Source organism: Montipora capricornis, chromosome 11 (assembly GCF_036669925.1).
Source record: "Montipora capricornis isolate CH-2021 chromosome 11, ASM3666992v2, whole genome shotgun sequence".
NCBI classification, from domain to species: Eukaryota; Metazoa; Cnidaria; class Anthozoa; order Scleractinia; family Acroporidae; genus Montipora; species Montipora capricornis.
This window is the reverse complement of record NC_090893.1, coordinates 7540140-7567909: the sequence shown is the minus strand read 5'-3', so window position 1 is coordinate 7567909 and position 27770 is coordinate 7540140. Positions and strand designations below refer to the sequence as shown.

The following is a 27770-nucleotide window of genomic DNA, read 5'->3' as shown; positions in this document are numbered from 1 at the left end:
GCTTCAAGCTTGTCGGAAGGAAATTAACGGAAAAAAACCTAACAGCGGTTTGAAATACCACTGGCAAAAAAAATCCACCAGTGGGATATTTACGAAGAATGGTAAACCTGAATTCGTGATCACTTAAGACAAATCCGGCGACATGGAAACTGAATCATGCTGCCTTTGAAGTGATTGAAAGTTAGAATGACCATCTAAGTTGAAATCGAAAAGATGCCTCGAATAAACGAGGCTTGAACGGAAGGCGAGGCCAAAACGTTCATGGGATTTTGAGACCCACTGAGCCAGTTCAGCCTGTCGATTCTCTAATTGGTCTTAAGAATTCAATAAAACAAGATATAGCTTGATTCTATGCTGACTGGGAGAATTACGAATGTAACTTAAAAAGTTACAAGTCAAAGACTTTTCTGTCTGGGGTCTGCATCAGGGGTTGTCCAAAGCTATCACACAAGAATCAGTTGGTGCTGGCGCTAAAATGTTAGCGTCTTCCCTTTTGACTTGCGGTATGACTACCCTCCCCCGCCTCGTTTAGATTTTTCCATACGCGGGTGGAAGTTATTATGTCCTTGTCAACCCTTTGAGCCCCGTCGGGGTTAGACAGGGTAAAATCTATTAGTGGCCTTTATGAGTTTAAGGGTTGACGGGACGGGGTGCAGGGGGGTGCAGGAGGGTGCAGGGGGGGTGCAGGGATGGCGCAGTGGTGAGAGCACTCGCCTCCGGACAATGTGACCCGGGTTCGATTGCCAGACTCGGCGTCATATGTGGGTTGAGTTTGTTGGTTCTCTTCTCTGCACCGACAGGTTTTCTCCGGGTACTCCGGTTTCCCCTCTCCTCAAAAACCGACATTTGACTTGATTTACTTTCATTGTTCATCTTAGTTTACAGTGTCCCCAATTAGCGATCCAGCGCTAGAACGACTAGACACTCTCTTTCCTTTCCTAGTTTTGGCGTGGAACTTAGATGTTTTTAATAAGAGTGAATAAAGATTGTTGCTGTTGTTGTTAGAGTACTTTTATGGGTGCTCTCATTAATAATACACGTATGCGCCCCATTGCTACTATTTCCTTGTTGTTAAAAGGAAAAAAGGCTAATTGCCTTGAATTACAGTGGTTACGCCCACAAGACGATTCGCCCACAAGGTGATTCCCCACAATCAAAGGGTTTCGCCTACACGTAAGATGATTCCCCCACACATCGTATGAAGGAAAGGAATCCATCGACTAATTTGATACCAGATCACTCAAACGTCAGAAATTACGTTTTAAGAAAACAAAATTATTTGCGCAGAAAGTTGGAAATGCTACTTTGAATGTATATAGAACATAAATCATTCGCGTCTTAAGAGAACGAAATCATAACCGAGAGGAAAATGGCCTCTTGAGACGAACGTTCATATCACAGGAAGATCCGTACATGCAAGTACGCTGTAAGCAAGTGAAGTCTTTATTTCAAGAGGGTTGTACTAAATACCCCAAAGGGTAATGAGCGTGTGTCTTTAAAACAGGAGACCCCCATGTAGGTACACTGGAGGATAAAACGAGATTAGGGACGCAAGCAAAACTTGTGCGCAGAAGTGATTGTTCCCGTTTGGTTTTGGGCTAGCGTTTGCGTTTGCTCCATGAGAGCGCTCTAAAATGAATAGAATACGAAGCAAACACTAAGGAAAGCACAACACAAATGCACAGTACACGCTGGATTTTTTTTACACCAAATCGATGTTACAAGTCACAACAAAAAATGTATATAGAAAACTAATCATTTTCAGACAGACAGTTCATAAAACTCTTATTTTATTTTTTCGACATCCTCATTAATTCAGTTCCTCGTTTGGTCCCGCTTGGCCTTTACCGTAGTCGAAATTGCCAGTGTTCTCAGAGATATCACACAAGTTTATTTCTTCATTCGTTTCCGCCGTGACTTTCCAGGTCTTACATTCTTTCTCTTCTTACCCTGTAAAGGAACAAAGATTAACATCTTTTGTTGTTCTCGAGTTGGCTTAGTCTATTATGCTGTACAAAGTAGTTCTAACTTTTGAGCCTTAAGGTGAAATCCTAAAGTGTGACGGTCATTCAAATGAAAACTACTGAGCAGTACTTTCATGTGTTGATGTTTATTATGCTACATACAAGGTGGTTCTATCTCTTGACTCTGTGGGTGAAATCCTAAACTGTGAGCTACTGAGCAGTATTTTCCTGTGGTGCTGTTTATTATATGCTGTACAAGGTGGTTCTATCTTTTGAGTCTGTGGATGAAATCTTAACTTGTGACCATTCAAATGAAAGCTACTGAGTAATTTTTCCCGTGATGTCATTCACTACAGCATCAATAACTTTTCCTTACCATCTTTCCGGCTTTTGCCCTTGGCATCTTACTGTGTTTGGCAGAATTAAAAGAACTCACATCTGAAAAACTTTGCGTTGTATTTCGTTTCATGCCACTCTTTTTTCCTCCAAGACCAAACTTTGCATCCTATTGAAAAAAATAACAATTCTATCAAACACCCAATTTATTTAGGGATGATGTATACTATTTGTTTTTCAATGCATCTTCTGTAAATGATTCTCCATGAAAGTAATACAATAAATAATATTATTATACTTGAGATAACATCTAAAACTAGTGAGAACAATAATCCAGAAATCTCAGATTAAAAATCACATAAATAATCTATTAATAAATTATTGATACTAGTAGTAGTAGTGGCATCCTCGTCTCGAAGAGGCGATAGTTAGCGCTGAAGATTTGGGCACGATCTTGTATGACTTTGTAGCCCGATCCTGGAGTGGCAGTCTCTGTTGCAGGTGGTGCAGACGTGCCTTGTGGAAACACGCACAGAGGCTGCGTGTTCTTTCCTCGCCACTCTCTTGTATGTAGCCTGGACTTGTTAGTTTCCACCTTTGAAAACCCCGCTTTGACACTTTGCCGCCATGCATCTCGGTGTTTGGCGATGTCCTCCCATGCACTGGTGTCGATTAGTGCAGATCGCAAGTCTTGCTTGATGAGGTCCTTGTAGCCCAGCTGTGGTTGACCCCTTGCGACGGATGCCCTCCTGCAGTTCTCCATAAGGGAATTCTCTTGGCAGGCTGTCAGGCTCCATGCAATGTGCATGACCGAGCCATCAAAGGCGTTGCTGAATGAGCAGTGATGGCATGCTCAGTGAGCCAGCGCGCTCCAGGACCTCGGTGTTGGTGACTCTGGCCTGCCACCTGATGTGCAGCAGGTGCCGAAGGCAGCGGAGGTGGAATTGGTTGAGTCGCCACTCTTGTCTGGCATAGATCGTCCACGACTCGCTGCCATAAAGGAGAGGCAACAGGACACCAGCTTGGTAGATGCACATCTTGGTCCTTTCGCTCAACAGGTCATTGCCTCACAATCGCTTGTTGAGTTTGGCCATGACAGCAGCAGCTTTGGCGATCCTGCAGCTGATCTCAGCATTGAGCCAAGTCGAGCTTGACACCATGGAGCCCAAGTAGGTAAAGGTGTCCACAACCTCCAGCTCTGTGTTGTCGATGGTGATGACTGGGTGGGACTCTGCATATGACATGTATTTTGAAAGATGAAAATTTCTTTGATGATGATGAAGACACAATAATAATACTTTACTTGCCTTGCCTTTCCTCTTGGCACTCCTGCCACTAAAAAAGAAACCAGACCATCAAGTTGTCAATTACATGTTGGCCATGTACAGTACCAGGGCAGGCTTAGTGAGGCACATTTTGTCAAATTATGCAACATGTACAACTTTAAAGATATGGACCTTAAAATGTAATGTTTAGGTACAGTATATTGTACAAATTGTATTTTCAACCTTGTTTGATTTGAAAATTTAGCTTGGTGACATTTGTTTAAAGGTTTGGTAATAGATGTTACAGATGAATATAGTTTCACATCACTCTGGCAGATCATTAATTAGGAAAATTTCAGTCAAAATAAACAGGTATCTTTTTAAAATAAAGGCTTAAAACTTCGGTCGCTTAGTGTTAAATTAACATAGTTTTGAAATACAAAGAAAAAGTAGAATTGAAATTTGGTCATGTAGTAGCATCAATGAGAAGACATCAATGAAGGAGATGGTGTTACCAACACTTATCTTTGCAGAGTGTGGTTCTGGTTTCATACTTGCTAGTTGCTAATTTCTATGGATTTTTCAGGTATCTACAAGAGACAATTGCTTAACCCATTGACTCCTAGGGGTTCCCCATTGACGAGTAAAATCGTCTGGCGTTATACAGAGTAAAATACTAAGTCTGGCCGGTTTAGGCCGGTTTGGATGCCAAAGGGTTAAAAATTACGGTAATGGGGAGATAGTTTTTCACTAAGTGATTAACCCATTGACTCCCAGGGGTTCCCCATTGATGAGTAAAATCGTCTGGCGTTAGACAGAGTAAAATACTAAGTATGGCTGGTTTAGGGGTGAATGGGTTAACCCCTTGACTCCCAGGGGTTCCCCATTGACGAGTAAAATCGTCTGGCGTTAGACAGAGTAGTCTGGCCGGTTTCAGCCAGTTTGGGTGTCAAAGGGACTGGTTAACCCATTGACCGCTCAGATGCCTAGGATTCCCCCCAGTTGATGAGTTAAACAATGTTAGACCGAATAAAAGTCTCACTTCCAGGAGTCAATACATGTAGGTTAAAGTGCAACTCTGACCAAAAAATATAAAATATTCTTCATGTTAACTAAACAGTAGACTGACCCAAGGCGTGTCAAAACGTCGGGTCTTGAATTGTAACTTTTTAAGTTCCATCCATTTTAAGCCAGAGTAGCGTGAAACTATGTTTGATTGTCCACCTAGCTACTTTGTGAATAGTTATGTGAACTGTAATCTAGCAGATATTAGAGATTTGATTTCTTACCGTTTAACAACTTTTCCCTGCATAATGCTAGATGAACCTCTCTCAGTTTGAATTTGAAATTCATCTTTGTCTCCTGCTAAATCTGGATGTGCAGACTGTTTTCCTCCTGTAAAAATGATGATAAGTTGCTCCTTGAAAATAACGTTTAATAAAAATTTGAATGGTATAATTCCAGAATCATGCATCTTTTTTTATTATTCATCTAGCGTAAAGAGGGGAAAACTACATGTTCATGCAAAAACTGAGGAGATGCACAACTTGTCCGGGGGATGAACTTCAGCAAACATTTGAAATGCAACTGTTTACATGTACTTCATCTGGTATAAAGATTGGAACATAATAATAATAATAATAAAAATAATAATAAAAAAATAATAATAATAATACTAATAATAACTTTATTTATTTTTAATAAGTATCAATGGATTTAGTGCAACAGTACTAATTGGGGACACATTAACTCAAATCAAATCACACCACATATGAAGCCGAATCTGGGAATCGAACCCAGGCCACATTGGTGGGAGGCGAGTGCTCTCACCATTACGCCATCCCTGCACCCCAAGAGAAGATAAAACTGGAGAAAAACCTCTCAGAGCAGAGTAGACAACCAACAAACTCAACCCACATGTGACGTTGAGTCTGGGAATCGAACCAGAACCACATTGGTAAGAGGCGAGTGCTCTCACCACTGCGCCAACCCTGCTTTCTAGGTGCATGATGCACCTAGAGGAAATAAAGAAATATACTTGACCTACAGTAAATGCATGATCCAACTTACATTTGTACATGTATGCCTGTCATGTTAATATACAAACTACTTAACAGACACAGGAAAACCTGTTGCACAAGGTCGTCCCAGATGGATCCTGCATCACTAGTATAAAAATAGCCCATAATAAGACTGTCCATATCACTATATCACAGGAACTTCAGTACGTACGTACCCTTCTTGATGCCCTTCACAGCCTCCATCATTGCTTTCTTTTCCTGTTGCCTTTTCTGCAAAACTTCACGTTGAACCTGCAATGCAAAAACATGCCCTATAGTCTAATAATTGGACATTACTAAACAACGAAATAGCAAAACGAAGCACTAAAACACCATTTACAACCCCAATATACATTGAATACCATTTTAGGCCTAATTAGGCCTAAAACGATATTTAATCTCAAATCCAACCTTTGTCAGTTAGTATTCAATGTATGGTGGGGTGACATACATGGTGTTTCAGTGTTTTGTTTTGCTATTTCGTGGTTTAGTAATGCCCCTAATAATTAGTAGCTTGTCCTAGTAGTCTGTTTGTGTGGGAGAGAAAATGATACTACTATGCATTTACTGTAGGTAAGGATTAATCATAAAAATAATTTAACAAGTGACAGAACATTGTAAATTTCAAATCAGTGCATTTACTGTAAAGGTCCACCCCAGCTTTTTTATTGCTTAATCATACATGTAGCATAGAACTACAGTGTGATACTTTCTAACTGAAGAAAAGAAAGAAGCATGCACAAAACAGATGGCCAAAGACAAAATACAACGAAGTGGAACTCATCAAGCCTAGATGCCGTGGACTAATATTACTCCTTGCTTCAAACAACATTACCGGTAATAATAATATTTTTACTGCTTGACACTCATAACCATGACACCCTGTAACATTTAACAAGGAAAATGGAAGGGCAGCTGCATCAGTGATATTTGAATTGACATTAAGTGGGCAATTTACACTTCAAAAATGTGAAATTTTTCCTTATTAATAAAATTAATTACAGTACATGTAAGACAAAAAAATTGCCACTATTAGCCTACCTTTTTGCCAAACTTCTTCATTTCTCTCTGTTTCTTTGCTTTCTCTGATCTCTCCATTGCTTGCTGCTTACTCAGTAATCTTCCTCTCACCTAAAGACATCACAAGTTATAAAAATTATGAAAAGAATTGAATGGCCAGCTACAATGTAACTTTGAAATGCAAAGACTTCAACTGAGATCATGAATAATTTATTAATATGATCATATCAACTGAGCTTGAGCGGCACATTTCTTGGAAAGAGCGTTCCACAGCTTTGGGGCAGCCTGTGAAAATGCTTGTTCACCGAATGAATTTAGCATGAAGGAAGGCTGAACAGGAGACCATTATTGTTTACTAGAAAAGTGGGTCCATAATGCAGCATGATCCTTTGCCATGGATTAAGCTTTAAAACTCAGAAAAAGACCTTTGAAAACAATTTGATTGTGAGCAGTTAATGGCCAGTCTACTTGTAATTAATTATTCTTTTGTAACAGGAAGGGCGGAGGGGATGCAGCAGTGTTGTGTTACATTGTACACTAATTATCTAGCAAAGGCATTTTGGACTCATTGGAATCTCTAAATAAAATTAATATTGTTGCAGTCCATAAAGCAGGTTATTACAGTCGGCTGAAAATAAAATCAATAGGTAGTTTGCAACCAATCTCTAGAGACACAGATAACAACACTGCAATGTACGATTGCTGGTGGACGAACAAAAGGAGCTAATTACAGATATTTTGTTTTCGTCCACCAAGATGGCAGCAATGACATAATGTGAAAACCATCTATACAAGAACAAGTGCTTGCGTGCTCTCCCTTGTCAGGTATTTTCTACATCCATATATTAAAGTGAATGAAGTACAATGCGGATGCCACTGGACCTTTGTAGTCTTGTTTAACAACCACATTTGAAGTACTTTTTAAATCACACTCATCAAGAGCTCATACTTCCCAGGAGCATCAGGAAAAAATGCTTCTCCTCCCTTGATGAGAACCCTAATGTCTTGATCCCATGGGGAAACGTGTATTGTACTTGCACAAATTGGTCGGCCATTTCTACAAATTCACCACCGGAGGCAATTTTATCTTGTATAGTCAAGCACTTGACGGATTACTTTGGTTAGGATTAGAGATTTTGTGAATGTTAATACCCTTTGCATGTGATCATCTGTTTTCAGCATCTCTGCAAAGTAGTCCTCAGGTCGCTTTGATGGTATACCCAGCTGTTTCAGTTTGTTAAGACCTTTCCTCATTGCTACTTGGGCTTGCTTGTAGCTGAAAGCATTGAAAACATCATCTAACAAAAATAAAACACTAAAAAAACACCTCTAACCAAATTAATAAGAATATACACTGCAATTCTGTATGCAAGTGTGCACACGCACAGACACACAATTACAGCCTAGCTGAAATGAGTATGAGAGTTAAATACTGACATGAGAAAATTAATACTTACAATCTCATTTCTCTTTGAAAGTCATCATGAATGCTTTTCTCACTGTTTGGTGTAGGTGCTGCAGTTGTCTTCAAAGTTCCTCCTTCCTCAATCTGTTGACTTTCTACAGTAATGTCCATTCTTTCGATCCAGTCAAGGTTTTGGGAAATTTGCTCCAGTTTTTGCTTCATACCAGCCTGTGTATTAATGTATCGTTAATGTTTAAAATAATAATTTTTTAGTGGATGAAATATTTGTTATTATATCATGCTTCCTTCGTACAGTAGATGTAAATGAATTCCAATGCTAGAAAACATTATAAATTATAATAACCCAAGTTATTCTCGCATTTTCATTGCCTATGATCTATTAGAGGACAGACGCATGATTGACGTCACCATCAGCTTTTATGCAAATACAGTTTAATTCATTATTATATAAAACAAATAGATTCCATGTAGCCATGGGTCTGTTCAGTAATAGATCACAGGAGACGTCAAAGTGTGGTAAGAACATCAGTGACACACCCGGCTATCGCCTCATGTGCCACTTTTTTGTTCTTACCCCATTTTGACATCATTTGCGATCTATTACTGAACAGACGCACAGCAACATGGAATCTACTTGTTAATTATAGGGAAGATATCTCTTACTAAGATTGCCTTGGTTATTTAAATGTGCCAACTGCAGGAAAGAAAGATCCTTTGTTTCAACAGCCAATGAGGCTCTAGTTGTCACATTAATGACAATAGGTGACATCAACGATATCTTTCCTAATAGTATTCCAGTCAACCGAGTCTCTACTGCAGTGCACAAATAAATATTATACAATACAATACAGTACAATACATGCTTAATTGACCACTCCCCATAGGGGCTTTTCAGGGCCAATGAAACACAACGAAACGACAGAACGGAACAACAACAACAACGGTTAAGAATCCCAACTGGCCGGAGGCAAACCAGTTGCCTATTTACAAGTGCAGCTGGGAAGTTGAACCAGGGAGTTCCAGGATCAAATTCAACGAGTGGTTAGAGTGGGTCTTGAACCCGGGATCTCCGGGTCTCAAGGCAAGCCCCCTAACCACTGGGCCACACTGCCTCCTTATCTTATCTCATCTTATCATCAGTAACGAAGACGGTGTAACTGCAGGTTGCAGGTTAGGGAATCGCAGGTCATTGTTTAACCAATAGCTGAAACAACACAAACCTTTACTGATGCTAAAGTTAGACCTAAACACTAAGCTCTAAATAACGTTTAAGTCTAAGGTCAGCATTTCTGTAAACGTTTGGGTTGTTTCAGTTATGATCATTACTGCTTGGCAGCGGTAAATAATTATGTAGCAGGATAAATCCTCTTCATTTGTAAAACTGCAGGCCAAGTGATCAAGTCACTCATCTCTCTTCTGCCCCAAAATGGGACAATAACGCAAAGATAAAGACAACAATAAAAACGAACACAAGCTTACAACATTGTTATGCGGAACACGTGCACTCTGTGGATGGAGCTTTATATTTAAGCCAGCTTTAAGTTTGCCGCTTGCAAAATCTTTTTGAAGCTGTAGAAGAAAAGGATAAATTACTTTTAAATTTGGAATAAAGACGATTGCGGTGATTTTAAGAACTACGAAATCTCACCTCGTCATCTGATAAACCAGAGTCACTTTCCTCAAATTCATCCTCGAAGTCCGCCATCTTGTTTGGGTCGTTTCGTAAAGAACTGGGTCGAGCGAATGAAAATGCCTCATGTAAAAGGTAATACTCTATACCATTACTTACAGTAGTACTTGTAAATCCCATACTGCAGCGATGGATCAGTTCTACAGTGTTTTTAAGTCATATGCAACTCAATTTGCTGAGATTCCCTTGTTCCCTTTGCTACAATGTGTTCACTTTACGATTGTGAATTTGAAACTAAGGATGGAAGAAGGTAAATCCAGTGTTGATAAAAACTTGTATTGTGAATTGATATTGAAGGCGATTTGAGGGCCTGCAGGTCAACGAAGAGCGCTCTAATTCAAACCCTGGAAAATCTTAGCGCAGGGCTCGAAAAATATTTGAATTCCACCTTGCCCGTTGGGCAAATAACTCTCAAATTTTGCTTGCCCAGGGCACTCACCTGTTTGCCTAAGTTTTCAGCTCTTAATGATTCATGAACCCAAAAATTGAAGTCATACTTAACTACGGGTGTGTTTTAATGTAATAGACCCATCTTGACTGTAGTCCTCTTAGTGCTGATCACTTTCATGTTTACTTTAATACTTCCACAACTTTTAACTTCTTCATTCCCTTTTTATGAAGCTGTATGGTTTGTAATAATTAACATAGACGAACACTGTTATAATCACATTGAAATAGTGACTGTACCCAACATTGTCAGATCAGGGTTCTCCTTAATTTTCAGTACAACAGGTATGGCACCTTTTCAAACCGGTAAAGCAATTGGTTAATGTTGGATGTTCTGCAAAGGATAAACAACTTCTGAGCGTTTGCAGGCGGTAATAAGTGCCCTTACAAGTGGTAAATTTTACCGGTTACCGCCTAATAAGGAGAACCCTGCAGATACTCTATCATGATTATCTGCTTTCCCAATACAATGTGAATGAGCTTTTTTAAACGACTGTTTTCATACGCCTTATGGCAACCTAATGTTTTTGTTCAATAATTCTCAATGACATGTCATCGTGTGACCTACCACAGTAATAATAAGAATTCCATAGACTAGTTATAGTCAGCTCTTTGAATGCTAACGATGGTTAACAGAGTTTAAAGGTCCATGTGTCTCTCGCGTTCAATTTCTACAGCTTTGATATTTCGTTTTTGAGATAAGTTTTGTACAGAGAAACTGGAAAATGCTCGCAGAAAATTGCTAAAATTTTAGGAAATAAGCAGATGGTTTTCGTGCCCAACATGGCTATTTTTAATCCTGGAAAGAAATTTGATTGGGGCAGATTTTGATCACGTGCTAGGCAACCACTTTTGAGCCGTGAGCATGCATCACGAAATCAACAAAACAATGCTATAAATTGTACTTTTCGTCAAGCTTCATCTAAACACTTGATTACCCTTGAGCCTGGACTCTTGCCCACGGGGCAAGTAAGGGTACAAAGTTACTTGCCCGAGGGGAAAATCTGCATGTCCCGGATGACCGGACAGGGTTTTTTAAGCCCTGTTAGAGTCCACCTCAACCAAGTCAGTTCTTTATTTGTGAACTTCAACTTATTGTTTTGCAGGTTCATTGTCGTTTGTATATGCACATCCAATGTCTAGCTGGGTCTCAAGCTTCCTTTCTTGTTTTGCTGGTACAACTGTTGCAAACTTTCTATTAGGAAACTCCCTTATTCTCCCGTTATTGGACGTTCAACAGATTGCAATTATGACCCTTATTTGGTAAGTACAGGATTACCAATTCACTGTCTGGAATGTCTTTCTGAAAGATAGTTTGAGAGTGAGGATTAGACCATTTTACAGTTGAATGAAGGGGGTAGTTTCTAAAGAAACTGTGGTGCTGTCTCAGTGGGGAAGTAGTATACAAAAATTAGGTTTTATAAACAGAGTTAATAATGTAAAGTGACCACCGTACAGAGATTCTAAAAACTGATGTTTCGAGCATTAGCCCTTTGTCAGAACGAATCGAGGAATTATGGGTTGTGTGTAGTTTTTATAGTGGAGTAGGAGCTACGCTATTGTTGGTAAGATGGTTTGGTTTGGCTGCGTGAGCGGCAGATCCAATTTTTGAAGCAAAACAATGTTAATTATTGTCCTTTGCGGTTGTGAGCTCGTCAATGGCTCACTAGTCCAATCCAAGAGTGGCAGACTTTTGGGCATTTATTGCAGGGATAGCAACCTTGTGCTAATATACGCTCTTTGCGGTAGCGACGACGTTCCCTCAGATCATCTGTTCAAGCTTTCTCAAACTTGGCAACTCTGGTTTTAACAGCTGTCTTCCACTGATCTCTGTCTGTGGTAACATGGCACATGGCACATTAGTTTTAAAATGAAAAGCGTTCGTTAATACCATGGGGATTAAGGGTGCCGATTTGGAAGATGAATTTTTGTTCCAGATTCTTGTGGCTTTCCGTCGTACCTTGATGTAGGGAAAGGCTGTGGATAGCCATGTGTTTTGTGGAGTGGTTGGGGAGATTAAAATGAGGAGTAACTGGCTTAGATGCATTCTTGTCATTCTTCTCAACATTGTGAAGGTGTTCGCGGAATCGGTCGCCTAGTCATCTACCTGTCTCGCCAATGTATAATTTATTGCATAACATACAGGTAATGCAATAACCATCATCCATGTTACAGTTGTTTACTCAGTGACCTAACCTATAAAATGGCTGCGAGGCTGCTGGTGACCTTGTATTGATATAGAACTCGCTGCTTTTATCACATAAATGGGCCATTTTCGAGTTGCTGTTAGTCTCTGTTTCGAAGTGGTGCTCAACTATTGTAAGGGAAATGGGTTTGATTTGCATAAGAATATGCAACTCATTTACATTTGAATGGTTGTGCATCAGGACTCATTTTGAAACTGAGACATGCGGCAACTCGGAAATGGGCTGTTGTGTTGTTGTAATTCTAATTAGTCTACATTAACATTAGAAAAGCACAAAGGTTTGTATTAAAGCAGGGTCACTGGCAGCCTCGCTTCCATTCTTAGGCCAGGTAACTTAAATGGTCTATTGTTATGACAATTTGGGGTAAATTACAGTATGTCTGTCCACTTATTTACATTTGAAATGCGCTAATTTTTATATACATATAAAACATTTTATAATCATATAACCTGCAAGAACCAGTTTGAAGAAGAAAATAGCAATCATTCTTGATTCGTATGATAGTAGTTATTTTGATGTTGAATATTGCACATAGTCCAGCCAGCCAATAAAGCAACAAATAAATATGAGAAGATCAACCATTGTAACGTAAACTAAGTCAGATTTTGTTATAGAGGTATCTGGTCTTTTGTTGTCCATTGGATCTCTTCACCAAGATATTTACGCTGAAGCCTTTTTGGGTATGTGTCTCTTGTTTTAATTGAACATGTGGCTTGGTCTTGTATTTGGAAATTTTTCTGAAGACCATGCACTCACTCCCACAGCTTCATTTTGGAACCCTGATGACCCTGCTAGAAACTATATGGCCTGAAATAAACCTGATTTTCATGGCAAGCAACTCATTTTTGGAACTAACCTGTAATTAGGCCTATTTTTAGCATCGCTTGTATGTTTTCTTAAGTTGTCGCTCACTAAAATTTTTGTATTGCTAACTGTACAGTACATACCACACAGAACTAAAATAGAGCCTGATTGTAGGTCATTTTGGAACCATTCATGGATATGATGACAATGGAAAATGTATTGGTGGTACAGCCTATTAACATGCCTTGAAAAAGAGACACTGTGACTGCCAAAAGGGTGGCTGTTTCAGCGCCCTACTGCCACGTGGATGGTCATAAGTTCAAACCCTAAAAGAAATAATTCTATGTGTTTGGCTTTGTAAGTACACCTACAAATGGTTTGACCCTTTGGTCCATCTTGACATGCTTTAATTTGCAACACTTGGTCTTAATAAAAAAAGTTTGAAGGGAAGTTTGTTACTATCACTCTTCATGACACGTTGCAGCCCCCAAATGTAAATTTGTGATTTGATAACAAGCAAAACTGATATATCTGATTACACAAGACCAACAAAGAGAATTGAAACGGTAAAGCACTCTGTTGCAGAAATAATGCTATTAACTTGTTCATGGTCCCTGGTTCTGGTAATCTATCTACTGATAACAACTGGCACAGGTAGCTTTATATGCTGTTGTCCAACATCAATCCACACAAAGAAGCAATGTAAAGGAAAAACATTGATTGTCTTTGTCCTTATTACATTATACAACAAAATATGCATGTAGCAAACTATAATTGGTTGCCTTAGAGAGAACAGAACACAGCAGGGATGGGCTTTGCACTCCCATCTACCACACTAACATGCCTGTACATTGAATAGGAGACTGGAAAATGCTTTTTGTGCATGGAATAACTGTTATTCTTTCATTGGTATTGTAGATTGTACTGCTGGTACTGAAAGAAGCCCACAGAGCCAAGAACATTCTCAAAGGAGTTGAACTGGCTATGCCACTGTACCCTGATGCCTGGCTTGTTATGGTTGCCACTGGAACTGCAAAAGGTCAACTTGTCACTCCCCATTTAATTATGTATTGTTAAGATCATGGTAACTGGTTGAAAAAAAAAGTGGGCAATAATGTGCTATTCTATCCAGTGGTCAGAATCCCTCAACTGCTAGTGCCATTATATGAAACGATGGAAAGGTAGAGCGTGTCCATGGGAAGGATAGAATACAAGTTCATGGCAACTGGCAAAAGGACAACTGAAAAATCAGAGTCCTAAACATGAATTGAACCTGCGACCTCTAAAAGACCGGTTGGATGTTCTCCCCATTGAGCTACTAGAACTCACTGGAGAGCTAGTAGGTTTTTCATCTAATTGTAGGTCCTGAACGGACGATGTGTCCCACTGGTCTGCGGGCTCTACAAAATCATGCACCTCAATTTATACAAATACATGAAATGATGGAAAGGTGTAATGTGCCTGTGAGAAGGGTAGAATACAATTTGACAAATATTTCACATGGAAATCAATTGTGCATAAAAATATGAAATATTTAATTCTCAACCTTGGTTATTGCATTCCTCTTGCTCTGATTCGTTTACTCAATCTTGGTTATCAGCTCATATACCTTAGTTTGACCTTATAATTTACGGGAAATGATTCCGCTAAGCATTGCTAAGCTAAAATTGTTTTTTGCCGGAAAGCGCAATTTCTCACAGAATTAAGCAAAAAAAAAAAAAAATGTTTTTGTGGAAAGTTTGGATCAATTCCGACGTTTAGAAGTACGCGAAGAGGTAAAAAATGTTTTTGTGATGAGCCTGCGTTTGTCTGACCACCAGATATTACACGACATCGCACTTTCGATTTCACTCGGATTTGCTCGCTTTTTTCGCTCGTATTTCGTACTTCCAAAGTTTTGGAATTTAAGGAATTTAATAAAGCAATTATTCCATTCGCGCTTGTTGGAGATGAGACAGGTTATAGCTAGCTCGGCGCTACATGCCTCGTTGGCTATTTACCATCTCATATCCAACGCGCGCTCATGGAATAATTGTCATCATTATTACCTGTATTTAGGGGCAGGAAGCAGGTTGATAAGACCAGTGGTGAAATTCGTGCAAGGAAAACTGGAACCTGCAAATGAAGCCCTTTACCCATCATTGTAAGTAAACTATAAATGTCAATCTTCCACACGTTTTTACAATGAAATCCATCAATATTATTGTGGATCAATATTAATAAAACAAATTAGCATTGATGGTTTCTTAAAATAATCTGCTACCATAGACCTTATTCATAAAGGGCGGTCAATTTATAATTCTTTTGTCGAAGTGCAAATTAGACTACCAAGTCTCCATACCATACAGTGAATTGAAAAGAATTCTTGCTCTAAAATGAGGCTTTGTAGGCTAATTTGCAAATTAGCAAAAGAATAATAAAACAGGTGTCATTTATGAATAAGGTCTATGTTTCATCTCAAAGAGCGATCTCTGCTTTTGCCTTGCTTGAGTGAGCTCAACATTGATCGTTGATTTAGTCAGCGTCTGTAGCCCAACTCCCCCCCCCCTTCCCCTCCCCTTCATCATAACACATAAACCATGCCTCCGACCTCTGCAACGGTATGTGGGCTGAGTTCCAGTCCCTCATCAAACTCAATTCAAAGCAGTTGTTACATCTGGCTGTGGTGCTGTGCTCCGACATCAGACAGATATCGTATAGAGCGTTAGCCCTTCGTCAGAGCGAATCTCTGACGAAGGGCTAACGCTCGAAACGTCAGCTTTTAGAATCTCTGTACGATGGCCAATTTACATTATCAACTCCGTTGATAAAACCAAATTTTTGTATACTACTTCCCCACCGACGCAGCACCACAGTTTCTTTAGAAACTACCCCTTTATTCATTAGATATCGTATAGAGGTGCCTTATCTACTTTATCTTCTCTTTCGGTCTGATATCTTGAGCTGCACCCTTTGCAATTCAGTCCTCAAGGTTGATTTGCATGCCAATCTATTTTATTCTATTCTATTCACCACAGTTCCGTCCCTTAAGACGTTTATTCACTTTTCACAGCTCTCACTGTTCGTATTCGTTTCTATTTGCAGCGTCACCAAACTATCCATTGTAGGCAGCATCCTTGTGATTATGGTTCAAAAAGGCATCTTACAGTTATCCACATCTGAAGTTCTTCTATGCATTGCTTGTATTGGGTCGCTTCTACAGGTTATTATGTACCTAAGCAGCGCAAGCGATCCCTTTGTATTCTGGAGAAGGCTGTGGCGGCTGTATTGTTTAGAGAACCAAAGGAAAAGGCCAACACTTCAGATGCCAAGAAGAAGAAAGAGTAAAGTGTGTTCAGAAATGGCCATAGCTACAGAGACCCTGACCGTATCCATTAAGTGGTTTCATTCCGGGATATATTGGGCGAAGATTTCGCATGACACAAACGGCAGCTGGGCAATTCAATCTAATACATTCGACGCTTATTGAAACCATCTCAAGAAGTACACTCTCTTACCCTCAAACTTCGGTCCTATAAGATTGTTTCTTTCCCTACGATTCTCCTTTGCTTCCAAAGCAACTGTCGAACAAACTTCAGTAATCCGAGATTACTACTACTAGTAACCAAATAAGCCTTGTATGATTCAAAAGTAACCACTTAACAAAATCAGGTGATGGATTATTGCCCAGGGGACTATATCCCCTCCCCTCTTCGTACAATGTGTAAGTTAACCCTTTTCCTCTTAACAATGAGACTTGGAGATTTTTCTCTGTGAAACGCCAGACGATTATACTCGTCAATGAGTATACAATGTCAATGATGGCTTGGGGATACTTGGAGAAGAATCCGAGTATTCTTCACTGGTGTTGAACCCACGATCTTCCGATTTTAAATCGATTACTTTGCCTGGGAGAATACTCCCAGAAAAATTGGGTTGGGGTGTGCGGCCCGCTAAAACCCTTACCCTATTTCAGACCAAAATCTGCGATTTTTCCTACCTTATTTCAGACCTGGCTAAAAATTTGATACCGTATTTCAGACCTATTTGCAGACCTATTTCAGCTGTTACACGGTAGGCGTAATAATTTGACAAGGGCTTTGTTGACGGTTGAAGCTTCTTCTAAAAAACATACCCAATTCAAGACTTGAGTGAACAAACCATACCCTACTTCAGACCAAATGGTCAAAATCGATACCCTATTTCAGACTAAAACGGCTAAAAAACCAAATCCTTTGGGGCACCACATACCTATATAGCCCATATAAGGGAGTACCCCACCCCACCCCCCCTCTCCCCGGGTTACTTTGCCTCGTGAGAGCTAGATCATTCACGGGTGTTGTGGGACGGGATCTACGGTTCATCCTCCTTATATCCGAGAAGAATAACTATTTACAGATGCCTTTACGAAGGCAGCCGTTTCTCGTCAGCTATCGTCGGTCCGGCCGGAGTTCGAACCCATAACCTCCCGCACGGTAGCGGTTCGTTGCTCGGACATTTGATGTAAGTGGTCTGCAAATTTGTGACATACAAGTTGAAGAAACTAGTTTGGTCATTTGAAATCACAGTATCCTTTATTCTAATTTTATATACTTGATGATTAATGTTCACGCCTAAACTTCCTAAACCGGTTTGACCGGGGTGACTAGCTCAGAAATGTGGGCTGCGGCGACTTAAGATACTTGACACGATTTCTGCAGAGCCTCTCTTGCTTGCCCTCTAGTGAGTTTTGGTGAGGCTCTGCTCGCAGGGTGCACTATTTTGCACCGTCAAAAATATAGCGTAGTATTATTAATAGTAAAGACGGCCTTCATGAGCAAATCGGGATGTTAAGATAGTCAACAGTTTAGCGATTAAGTAGATTTGCTTTTTATGTTTGGCTCCTGCAATGTTTTGTCCTGGCTTTTCTCGTTCCTTCCTGACTAAGATCATCATGAAGCCCCAACAACAATAGAGACAATAGAGCGAGTTTCAAATGAGTATCGTAAAACCAAAACCAAAGTAATTACTTTGGCCAATCAAAAAGGACGGAGACAATCCAGTAAACCAATCAAAACTCGAAGTAATTACACGTAGCTGACACAAAGCGCGGAAAAATGTGCCGCGCGAGACACGATTGGTTTTGGTTTCACTTCTGATTGGTTGAAAAAGTGACGCGAGAACTTTGAACCAATCACTGAGTGAACTCCTATGAAAGACAATGTCTGATTCCCTCCTACAGCAAATGCAGTGGAATGACTTCGAAATGTAACTGTTTGAAGTAAGTCGCTTCCATTAAGTGTAAAGTACGTTAGTATAATTACATAGGTGATTATTGCTGATTGGTTGCACTTGCCGCGATTATTGACATTCTTACGCAATAATCACCTAAGCGGCTTTTTTCAAAATGGCCGCAAGCCGTTTTGTCGCCTCTTCCCCCGCCTCCGCCTCCCCCTCCCGTGTTGGTAGCGGAAAAAGGAAAAGCTGGCAATAGGAAAACAACATTGTTTGGGGGGAGGGGCTTGTCCGAGATTCCTTAAAAGGGAAAGTGTCTCAACCCTTTTGGTGCTTATTGTAGGTTCGAGTATGACCTTTTCTTTGAAAGAAGTAAGAGATCTTTCAAAATGCGTTTACTAACTAAGCGAGGCGCAATCTTGTTGCTATTTCTAAGTCTCGTGCAAAAGATCGATCAATAGTGTTTTGGGTAAAGGTTTCTTTTGGCAGAAATATAGGTGGCCTTCTCGTTTCTTTATCACCGCCATGTTGGTGAGCGAAAAGAAAAGACCTCTTATCAGCTTCTTTTGTTTGTCCACCATCAATTGTACATTTCAGCATTGTTATCTATGTCTCTAGAGACTGGTACTTGCAAACCACCTATAGTCTAACCGGTTAAACTCCCATACAAAATCCACGTTAATCGGCATAAAGATATTTCATCACAAAAACAATATTTTAGGCGAGGGGTTACTTGAAGGTTCCCTGTAACGGTGTAACAATACACGGTTTTTCTCTAAACGTACGTACAAAGTCAATCCAATGGGATGTCTTCCTCAGCCGGTTTTTCAAAACCGGCAAAAAAGCGGCTCAAAACTTGTGCTCCAAGGCCAGATGGAATCACGTTATTTAGGTCAAAACGATCTTCAGCATTGGGGTCAACGATTCTTGCTGCTATAGCTTCAGCATTCTCTGGAGCCAAGTCGTCTTGCCTGGCTGTGTACTTAATCAATTCAACTAATCCTTGGAATGCACTGAGCATGCGCTTCCTCATGTCGGGTTCAGAGTCCATCCAAACCTGTCAAAATTGTACATTATTTGACAAACAGATTCCACGTTCAACGAACGGAATGATAAAGTGAATCATATACTGAACTGCGGATATGGAATCAAATGAAGATATGATCCTCTATAAAACTAATAGATTCCATGTCGTCATGCCCTTCTGGTGAGCAATTAAGGAATAAATCACGGAAGACGTGACGTCTTCTGTAATCTCTTTCTGATCAGATGCACGGCAACATGAAATCTGAGTGAAGCAATGATCCTCGCTGTTATGAACACAATTTTAGCAATTGCGAAGAGAAGCCTGAAAATTTTAGGACTTCAATGGGTTTTGAACCCGTGACCTCGTGATGCCGGTGCGATTAGCTATGAAGCTCCTGATGTTGGGAGCTGGTCATTTGTGGGTTCATTTGTTGAACCCAGCTCAGTTGGTTAGAGCGTCGCACCGGTATCGCGAGGTCACGGGTTCAAAGCCCGTTGAAGTTAATTCCTTAATTACTGAACAGAAGGGCATGACAACATGGAATCTACTTGTTTTATAGAGTAAAGAATTCAAAATTTTTGATGATGACTGTCCTCGAATAGATCATAGGTGAGAATCAAAATGCGTGCATTATTCAGCTTTTTAAATAACTTTGAAAAGACAATTTTTGGCCCTGTTGATCTTAATTTTATCTGGTAATAGTGTAAACAAGGGAATGAGAGACGAAGTTTTTTACGTTGAAAGTATTTCTAGAGTCAGTGTTTGGTCTCGATTTCATAACATTTTGTTCTGTTGTATTGTGAAAGGGAATTTTTTTGCCAAATATGTGACTAACCTTTAAATAAGCCAAATCCCAGTACGATTCGAAGATTTTTGAGAAGTTTTCGGCTGTCATTTTTTGCTTCTCGATCATCTCTCTAAGATCATCAACTATGCGCCTTTCAACCTCTGAAATCTCAAGCAAGGCATCTTCTTTGAAAGCCTTGTCGATCAATTCTTGGCCCGTGGCGAGATAAATTTTTCTGAGATCATGGAAACGATAACCTTGGCTGGCCTGATGAGTGGCACCCTTTGTAGCAGGAGATGATGACAGCGAGGAGGTCTTTCGTTCATCCGCATAACTTTCTTGAGAAGTTGATTGCTCGTTGCGATGTTCTTGTTCTGCATCGTCTTCCTTTTGAACCCAGTTCTCTGTTTCCTGGATATTTTTAGCGACCTTGATGGGATCCTCAATGATTTCAACAACTTTCTCAGCTAACGTTTCCAGGACCTCAGGGTCCTCAATGTAATCTCCGCTGAATAAATTATATGATCTCACGAAATAATGTCGTAAATCCCGGTCTATTAATGCTTGTAAAAGTTTTCCAAGCAGCAACATCATGCACTCTGCCCTGTTGCTTTCATTCCATATCTCGGCGTCGGTTTCTTCGATGGTTTGCAGAAGGATGTTCTTCAGGTGGAATGTCACCAACCCTTGGGCCCATCTGATGCTTTTAGATATCCTCGGTAAAAAGTCTTGAGGCAACGGTAGCAGTCCCGTTGGACGTCGTTCATCTCTTGACTCAACAGGTATTCTGCATTTGAAAAGGAGATTCTGAAGTCGCATTCTTGATTGCCACCATCCTTTGGAGGCTTGACAACCAAGTGGAACCCTTCTTTGACCACCTTAGTGACTAAATCGGGCGAAGGCCATTTGCGTTCTCGTCCTATCCATTCGGTGGCGGTCTTGGGCCAACCTGAACATTTAAAAGCGGGGACTAAGTCAAAACCACCCTCTATGGATGACTTTTCAGTGCTGATTGAATTTGTTGCAGCTTCGGGGAAAAGTTGTTGAAAGAAATGATCTGTTTGACTTAAAACGGTCTCCAAATCTTCGCCTTTGTCTGGTGGATTTGCCTTTGGAGCTGTCTCTCTTTGGAATCCCTGTTTTTCTTTAATCTTACTCTGAATCTCTCCATTTTTGTCTTCATCTTCGCTTTCGGTTTGTCTAGTCTTATATTCCTGATCTGTCTTTACCTTAGTCGATTGTTTTGCCATTCTACTTCCTGAAGAATGACTGTGTTCTCCCGATGTCGAAGCCACTGGCTTCTGGAGTGACGTGCATTCGGGCTCAGGTGTGTCATCTGCAGTTTCTGTCGTGACAGATGGCTGATCGTCGCCTTGGGACTGTGAAGTCCTCTTTTCCTCACTGCTTCCGCTTTCGTTTTCGTTGTAGTTTTCTGCCTGTGAATATTTCATTTCTGTCACGCCATCGTTTCTACTTCCGCTTATATTTTGCATTCGAGTTTCGATGTCGCGACATCTCTCCTTGAAGTTTCGTACACGGTCGCTGAAAACTAACTCTTGCATCAGGAGTGGAAACGCTTCTGGTTTGGAAAGAAGACCTCTCTCAGAGAATGACCTTTGCACTTCATTGCCAAACTCTATGTATTCCCTAACAAGGTTGGCGTGATCTTCGGAATATTCCATCCCCCTTAACCTACAAATGATATGGGCAAGCCATTCCCATTCGGCAACGTCAAATTTAGGCAATGAATGAGGGTTATTTAGCTTTTCGATTTCCCCTGATACGTGTCCAAAGGACTGGGTGTACTCAATCTGTAAGGCTGGACTATTGTCTTTGTTCCGGCATTTCAAAACATTAATCCCCGGTATTCGAGGCATAGCCTGGATCGTTTGTATAAGGGCTTTGACCAAGTGAGGTGCTGCCCTTCCAAAAATTGTAGAATGGAAATTCTTAAGTGCCGATGTAGCTACGTATTCCGTATCTTCAACAAGACAGGAGCTCAGGATTTGGTGATCGACTGCTTTGATTCGGACGTGCATTGGGTTCGTTGAATATTCGATCATTTCGTCATCTATCATCAATTCATTTGATTTGGGGCAAATCACTATATCGACATCACCGACATCATCAGGTGCTATGCTCTTCAAATCTTCAACTGCGCTGCCGTAGGCCTGAAACACCATACAGTTGTCAAATTTTTCGCTGAAGAACTCCGATAACTGTCGTAACAGGTACTCCAAGCAATGCTCTATATGTTTCTTCCATATTTCGCCTTCAATCCCGCGTTCTCCCAACAATTTGAAGGTGGAGTTGAGCTTTTGAGTATCTGTCTCCCTCGACGCCATCTTGCTGAAGCGAAAGGATTCGATCTGGCTGTTGGAGGAAGGGGGGTGAAGCGATTCCGCAAATAGATCCTGAAAGTCGTTTGGCCCAAGAGTGCGATCAACGCAGAATAAAAGTATTTAGCAAAATAAGGACACAAATAGTCGGTGAATCCTTCACTCAACAAAACGTTATATTAATGCTAGAACTGTACGTCTGGGCGCTGTCTAAAAAGTTGGGGCAGTTTCAGTTTCCGTCCTCAGTATATGCGTGACCAATCAGGAACAAATACATGTACGACAAAGAATAGTCCTTCCAAGAAAAGAAATAACTGTATTGTCATGCACGTGTCACGCAAAGTAGTGTTTTCACTCTTTGAGATTTTGTAATGCTGAGTTTTTCTTGGTTTTTCTGGGTTTTTAGGAAAATGTTTTCTTTAAAACATTTCCTTTGCAACTTTCCCATGCTGTGAATCTGTGTCAAATGCAGCCATGCTTTCCGATGATGAACGATATTGTTTTCTCTTATTTAATAACGTTCTGCTCAATAATATTATTGATATTCACATGTAGCACTTGTGCTGCAAGTAACTAGTACCTAGGCCTTTCTCAGAAAAGCGTGAAAAGGTCAAGCCATCGCGGGATCTGTAACTCGCCAGGAAAAAGTATACCCTATTTCATTACTTTTATTGCACTAGTCGTACCGGTAAATATTCGCTGGAAAAGATGAAAACTGGAATATTATTTACAACAGTGACAGCAAAATAAAACTTCAGGTCATTTTTCTTGTCAGTAAAAACGGAGAATCACTTTTTCCTTTGATTTACGTACTAATCATTAATAAAAAACGGGTCTGTTCCTCGGCGAAAGTGTAAAGATTTATTTATTCTGTTTCTGATTAGCTGGTAAACGGAGAACGAAAATGAGAAACTTTACATGGACGGTATATAGTATCCCCGACCACAGCGTCGACTGTTATTTATACGTAATTTTTCCTTGACAAACTTTGTACTGAGTTTTTGCCTATCCTCAATTTTCCTCAAATTTTTAACAAAAATTGTATTTAACTTGTCCCCGAGTCGTTGTAAATTTTTTATTTGATGACAAACGAAACTGATGTATCTGATTACACGGTCCCTTGTTCTAGTACTCTACCTTTATCAAAACAAGATAAGATTTTGACTGATAACAATTGGCACAGGTATCTTTATATGCTCATATCCAACATCAACCCACAAAAAGAAGCATTGTAAAAGAAAAACGTGTATTTTCTTTGTGGTTATGACGTGCATTATACTGCAAACTATAGCAAACTAACCTGCGGTTACCTTAGAGAGAACAGAAGACAGCAGGACTGGGCTTTGCCTCCCTGGCTACCTGTGCACCATCTACCACAATAATTTGCCGGTATATTGAATACTTAGTTACTTATCCTCATCGGGCCCATGAGGACTCTTAAGGCCGGCCACTGAGAAGATTGCGACATCCACCCCGCCGATGCGACCGCAACCCCCACGAATGCCATCCCAGCTGGTTTCTTTGTTTCTCCACTCTTCTTCTCCACTTTTCTCTCGGCCAGCCTGGCCTCCTTTTACTTTCAGTTGCCCACGTTAGTGCAGTCCTCGAGATGTTACTAGGACTAGTCCTCAATATGTGTCCTATCCATCGCCATCTTCTCACTCGTACAAGGGCTGATACCGGCGTATTCCCTGTTGCTTCATAAAGCTCTTCGTTGCTAAGATGGTTAGGCCAGAATCTCCTCAGCACTCTCCTCAGGCATGTACGGTGAAACACATCCAGTTTGTTGAGATCAGTTGTTGTCACTCTCCACATTTCGGCTCCATACAGTAGCACGGACAGCACATTTGAGTTCAGGCTGCGCAGCTTGGTCTTCTGGCTGAATCTGCCTGACCTCCAGATGTTCTGAAGTCTGGTGAAGGCAAATATAGCTAGTGCTAGTCGCCTCTTGATGTCCGCTTCTGTGCCACCAAATTTGTCAAGTACTGAACCTAGGTACACGAAGGATTCCACATCTTCCACCTCCTCTCCTTCTATCCTTATGTAGTCTGTGCATCTGTGGTTCATCCAAAGCGTCTTTGTTTTGCGCGGGTTGATCTTGAGCCCGACAACGCCGGCGGTGGTTACTAGTCTATCAGTCTTCTCCTGTTCCCTTGGGGTCCTTGTTCCCTTGTTCCCTTTAAATATTTGCTTGTGTTCCCGTGTTCCCCAAATTACTTTCAAACTTGTTCCCAGCTTTTTGATCCCTAAAATTGTTTTTGTTCCCTTGTTCCCTAAAATATTTCGACATTGTTCCTCTGTTCCCTAGTTCAAATTAGCCATGCTCCCTTGTTCCCCAAAACCCCTGAGAGGGCCTCTTAAGTTGTTTATCTAGGTCCTAAATGGAGAAAGTATCCCACTGGTCTGCGGGCTAGACGAAGCTTATTTCCCTTTCGTAAACTGTCGTTGCCATTTGAAATGGTCGCTGCCATTTTGTAGCTCTGAATTACACTCATTAGGTCTAAGAACTCAAAGGGTTGCGGTTACTGGGAGTTGTATCTCGCTGGTCATATGAGTTAGGGTTCGGGTTAGGGTTCTGTTTAGGGTGAGGGCTAAGAACCCGAGTTCGAGTTTTGAAAATTTCGGACTCTTTTTTTCCTCCAGTTTTTCTTTTATAAATGTTTTTTTTCCTTTTTTGTCTTAATTTTTGTTAATATTTTTTCTTAGTTTGTTTCTTTTAATTTTCTTTGAAGTGAAGTGTGTAGTCGACCGTTATAAATGGCATCGCCCGTTTCAAATGGCAACGACCGTCCTGAGAACTGGCAACGACCGTTTACGAAAGGGAAATTTGCCTCGACGAAGTCATGCCCCTCAGTTTTTACAAATAGATGAAATGATTGAAAGTTGTAATGTGCCCACGAGAAGGCTAGAATACAAGTTGACAAACAATTCACATGGAAATCAACTGTGCATAAAAATATGAAGTATTAAATATTATCATCATTATTACCTGTATTTAGGGGAAGGAAACAGGTTGATAAGACCAGTGGTGAAATTTGTCCAAGGGTCGAAAACTGGAACCTGCAAATGAAGCCCTTTAACCATCATTGTTAGTAAACTATAAATGTCTTCAACACATTTTTAGAATTAAAGCCATAAATGTTATTGTGGATTAATACACAAGCTCACGTCCTTGAGGCGTTTAACTGTTCAGAGCTGGGGTTTTTGGAGTTTAAAAATTTCCTTATTTGCATGTAACGTAGCTCGTGCTTCTCAAGTGGCCTCCTTCATGCTCAAAAGAATTCTGGGTAATTCTGCCATTCCATGACAAGGGAAGACACCCGATTGTGATTTCATAGATTTTTTTTATAAGTGTCGGGCCACCCAGTCCTACCAGCAAAATACAGCATCCATTGAAGTTTTTAGCTTTCAAAACTTGCCCAAATTGTATCAGTAGGTCCTTGAATTCGTGCACAGAAAGGCCAAAGAGACAACTTCACTCGTGAAACACCATGTTTACAACAAAGCATTTTAGGCGTCCCAGTCTGCATGAAACTATCTCTCACCTCTGGCTCGAGAAGACCAGACACGCACGGTTCTTACGTTACGTTTATGCCTGTGGAATTAACTGTCCTAAAGCCCCCAGCTTTGTTCCAAGGAAAGAGTTGCAAGTTACATGCTTCACGATCATGTGCTTCTGATTATTATTAGCATGGATGGTTTCTTAAAAAGTCTGCTACCATGTTTCATCTCAAAGAGTAATCTCTGCTTTTGCCGTGCTTGAGTGAGCTCAACATTGAGCGTTGATTTCGTGCTCACTTAACTTGTCAGGGTCTCTAGCCCACCTCCCGCCCTCCCCTCCCCTTCATCATAACACATGAACCATGCCTCCCACCTCTGCAACGGTATGCTTAGGCTGAGTTTCACGCCCTCATCAAGCTCGATTCAAGCAGTTATTACATCTGGCTGTGGTGCTGTGCTGCGACATCAGACAGAGATCGTATAGAGGTGCCTTATCTACTCTTTCGGCATGATATCGTGAACTGCACCCTTTGCAATTCAGTCCTCAAGGTTGATTTGCATGCCTATCTATTCTATTCTATTCTATTCACCACAGTTCCGTCCCTTAAGACGTTTATTCACTTTTCACAGCTCTCACTGTTCGTATTCGTTTCTATTTGCAGCGTCACCAAACTATCCATTGTAGGCAGCATCCTTGTGATTATGGTTCAAAAAGGCATCTTACAGTTATTCACATCTGAAGTTCTTCTATGCATTGCTTGTATTGGGTCGCTTCTACAGGTTATTATGTACCTAAGCAGCGCAGGCGATCCCTTTGTGTATCTGGAGAAGGCTGTGGCGGCTGTATTGTTTAGAGAACCAAAGGAAAAGGCCAACACTTCAGATACCAAGAAGAAGAAAGAGTAAAGTGTGTTCAGAAATGGCCATAGCTACAGAGACCCTGACCGTATCCATTAAGTGGTTTCATTCCGGGATATTGGGCGAAGATTTCGCATGACACAAACGGCAGCTGTGCAATTCAATCTAATACATTCGGCGCTTATTGAAACCATCTCAAGAAGTACACGCTCTTACCCTCAAATCTCGGTCCTATAAGATTGTTTCTTTCCCTACCATTCTCCTTTGCTTCCAAAGCAACTGTCGAACAAACTTCAGTAATCCGACATTACTACTACTAGTAACCAAATAAGCCTTGTATGATTCAAAAGTAACCAATTAACAAAATCAGGTCATGGATTATTGCCCAGGGGACTATATCCCCTCCCCTCTTCGTACAATGTGTACAATGACCAAATGGTCAAAATCGATACCCTATTTCAGACTAAAACAGCTAAAAAACCAAACCCTTTGGGGCAGCACATACCTATATAGCCCATATAAGGGAGTACCCCCACCCCCCCCCCCCCCCCTCTCCCCGGGTTACTTTGCCTCGTGAGAGCTAGATCATTCACGGGTGTTGTGGGACGGGATCTACGGTTCATCCTCCTTATATCCGAGAAGAATAACTATTTACAGATGCCTTTACGAAGGCAGCCGTTTCTCGTCAGCTATCGTCGGTCCGGCCGGAGTTCGAACCCATAGCCTCCCGCACGGTAGCGGTTCGTTGCTCGGACATTTGATGTAAGTGGTCTGCAAATTTGTGACATACAAGTTGAAGAAACTAGTTTGGTCATTTGAAATCACAGTATCCTTTATTCTTATTTT

The 27770-nt window shown here is 40.7% G+C and overlaps 2 protein-coding genes and 1 pseudogene across 3 annotated transcripts; 1 reads left to right on the top strand and 2 right to left on the bottom strand.

Annotated features, from left to right (window-relative positions):
- Positions 1–1680: 1680 nt before the first annotated feature.
- On the bottom strand, positions 1681–10007 carry LOC138024970 (probable rRNA-processing protein EBP2). Its single transcript, XM_068872176.1, has 10 exons — positions 9720–10007; positions 9551–9640; positions 8103–8278; positions 7798–7921; positions 6667–6756; positions 5802–5877; positions 4855–4960; positions 3608–3635; positions 2341–2469; positions 1681–1950 (listed from the first exon to the last, which is right to left on the bottom strand). The coding sequence occupies exons 1-10, from the start codon at positions 9879–9881 to the stop codon at positions 1891–1893; spliced, it is 1041 nt and encodes a 346-aa protein (XP_068728277.1). The 5' UTR covers positions 9882–10007; the 3' UTR covers positions 1681–1890.
- Positions 9879–27017, top strand: LOC138024971 (trimeric intracellular cation channel type 1B.1-like). 2 transcript variants are annotated; one of them, XM_068872178.1, is made up of 6 exons: positions 9879–10011; positions 11315–11471; positions 13032–13095; positions 14138–14258; positions 15278–15362; positions 26729–27017. In XM_068872178.1, the coding sequence occupies exons 1-6, from the start codon at positions 9891–9893 to the stop codon at positions 26970–26972; spliced, it is 792 nt and encodes a 263-aa protein (XP_068728279.1). In that variant the 5' UTR covers positions 9879–9890; the 3' UTR covers positions 26973–27017. The 2 variants fall into 2 exon arrangements, with proteins under 2 accessions (XP_068728279.1, XP_068728278.1); XM_068872177.1 differs by lacking the exon at positions 26729–27017 and adding an exon at positions 16304–16977.
- Positions 17754–22707, bottom strand: LOC138024969 (uncharacterized; annotated as a pseudogene).
- Positions 27018–27770: the final 753 nt, after the last annotated feature.

Bases quoted from the DNA above. Each gene is read 5' to 3' on its own strand.
- LOC138024970 (XM_068872176.1), bottom strand. From the start codon at position 9,881: ATGGGATTTACAAGTACTACTGTAAGTAATGGTATAGAGTATTACCTT. The intron at 9,641-9,719 runs GTGAGATTTCGT...TTTCTTCTACAG, and splicing joins CTGGTTTATCAGATGACGAG to CTTCAAAAAGATTTTGCAAG. The intron at 7,922-8,102 runs GTAAGTATTAAT...CAATGCTTTCAG, and splicing joins TTTCAAAGAGAAATGAGATT to CTACAAGCAAGCCCAAGTAG.
- LOC138024971 (XM_068872177.1), top strand. From the start codon at position 9,891: ATGGATCAGTTCTACAGTGTTTTTAAGTCATATGCAACTCAATTTGCT. The intron at 11,472-13,031 runs GTAAGTACAGGA...TTTGTTATAGAG, and splicing joins GCAATTATGACCCTTATTTG to GTATCTGGTCTTTTGTTGTC. The intron at 13,096-14,137 runs GTATGTGTCTCT...TTGGTATTGTAG, and splicing joins TTACGCTGAAGCCTTTTTGG to ATTGTACTGCTGGTACTGAA.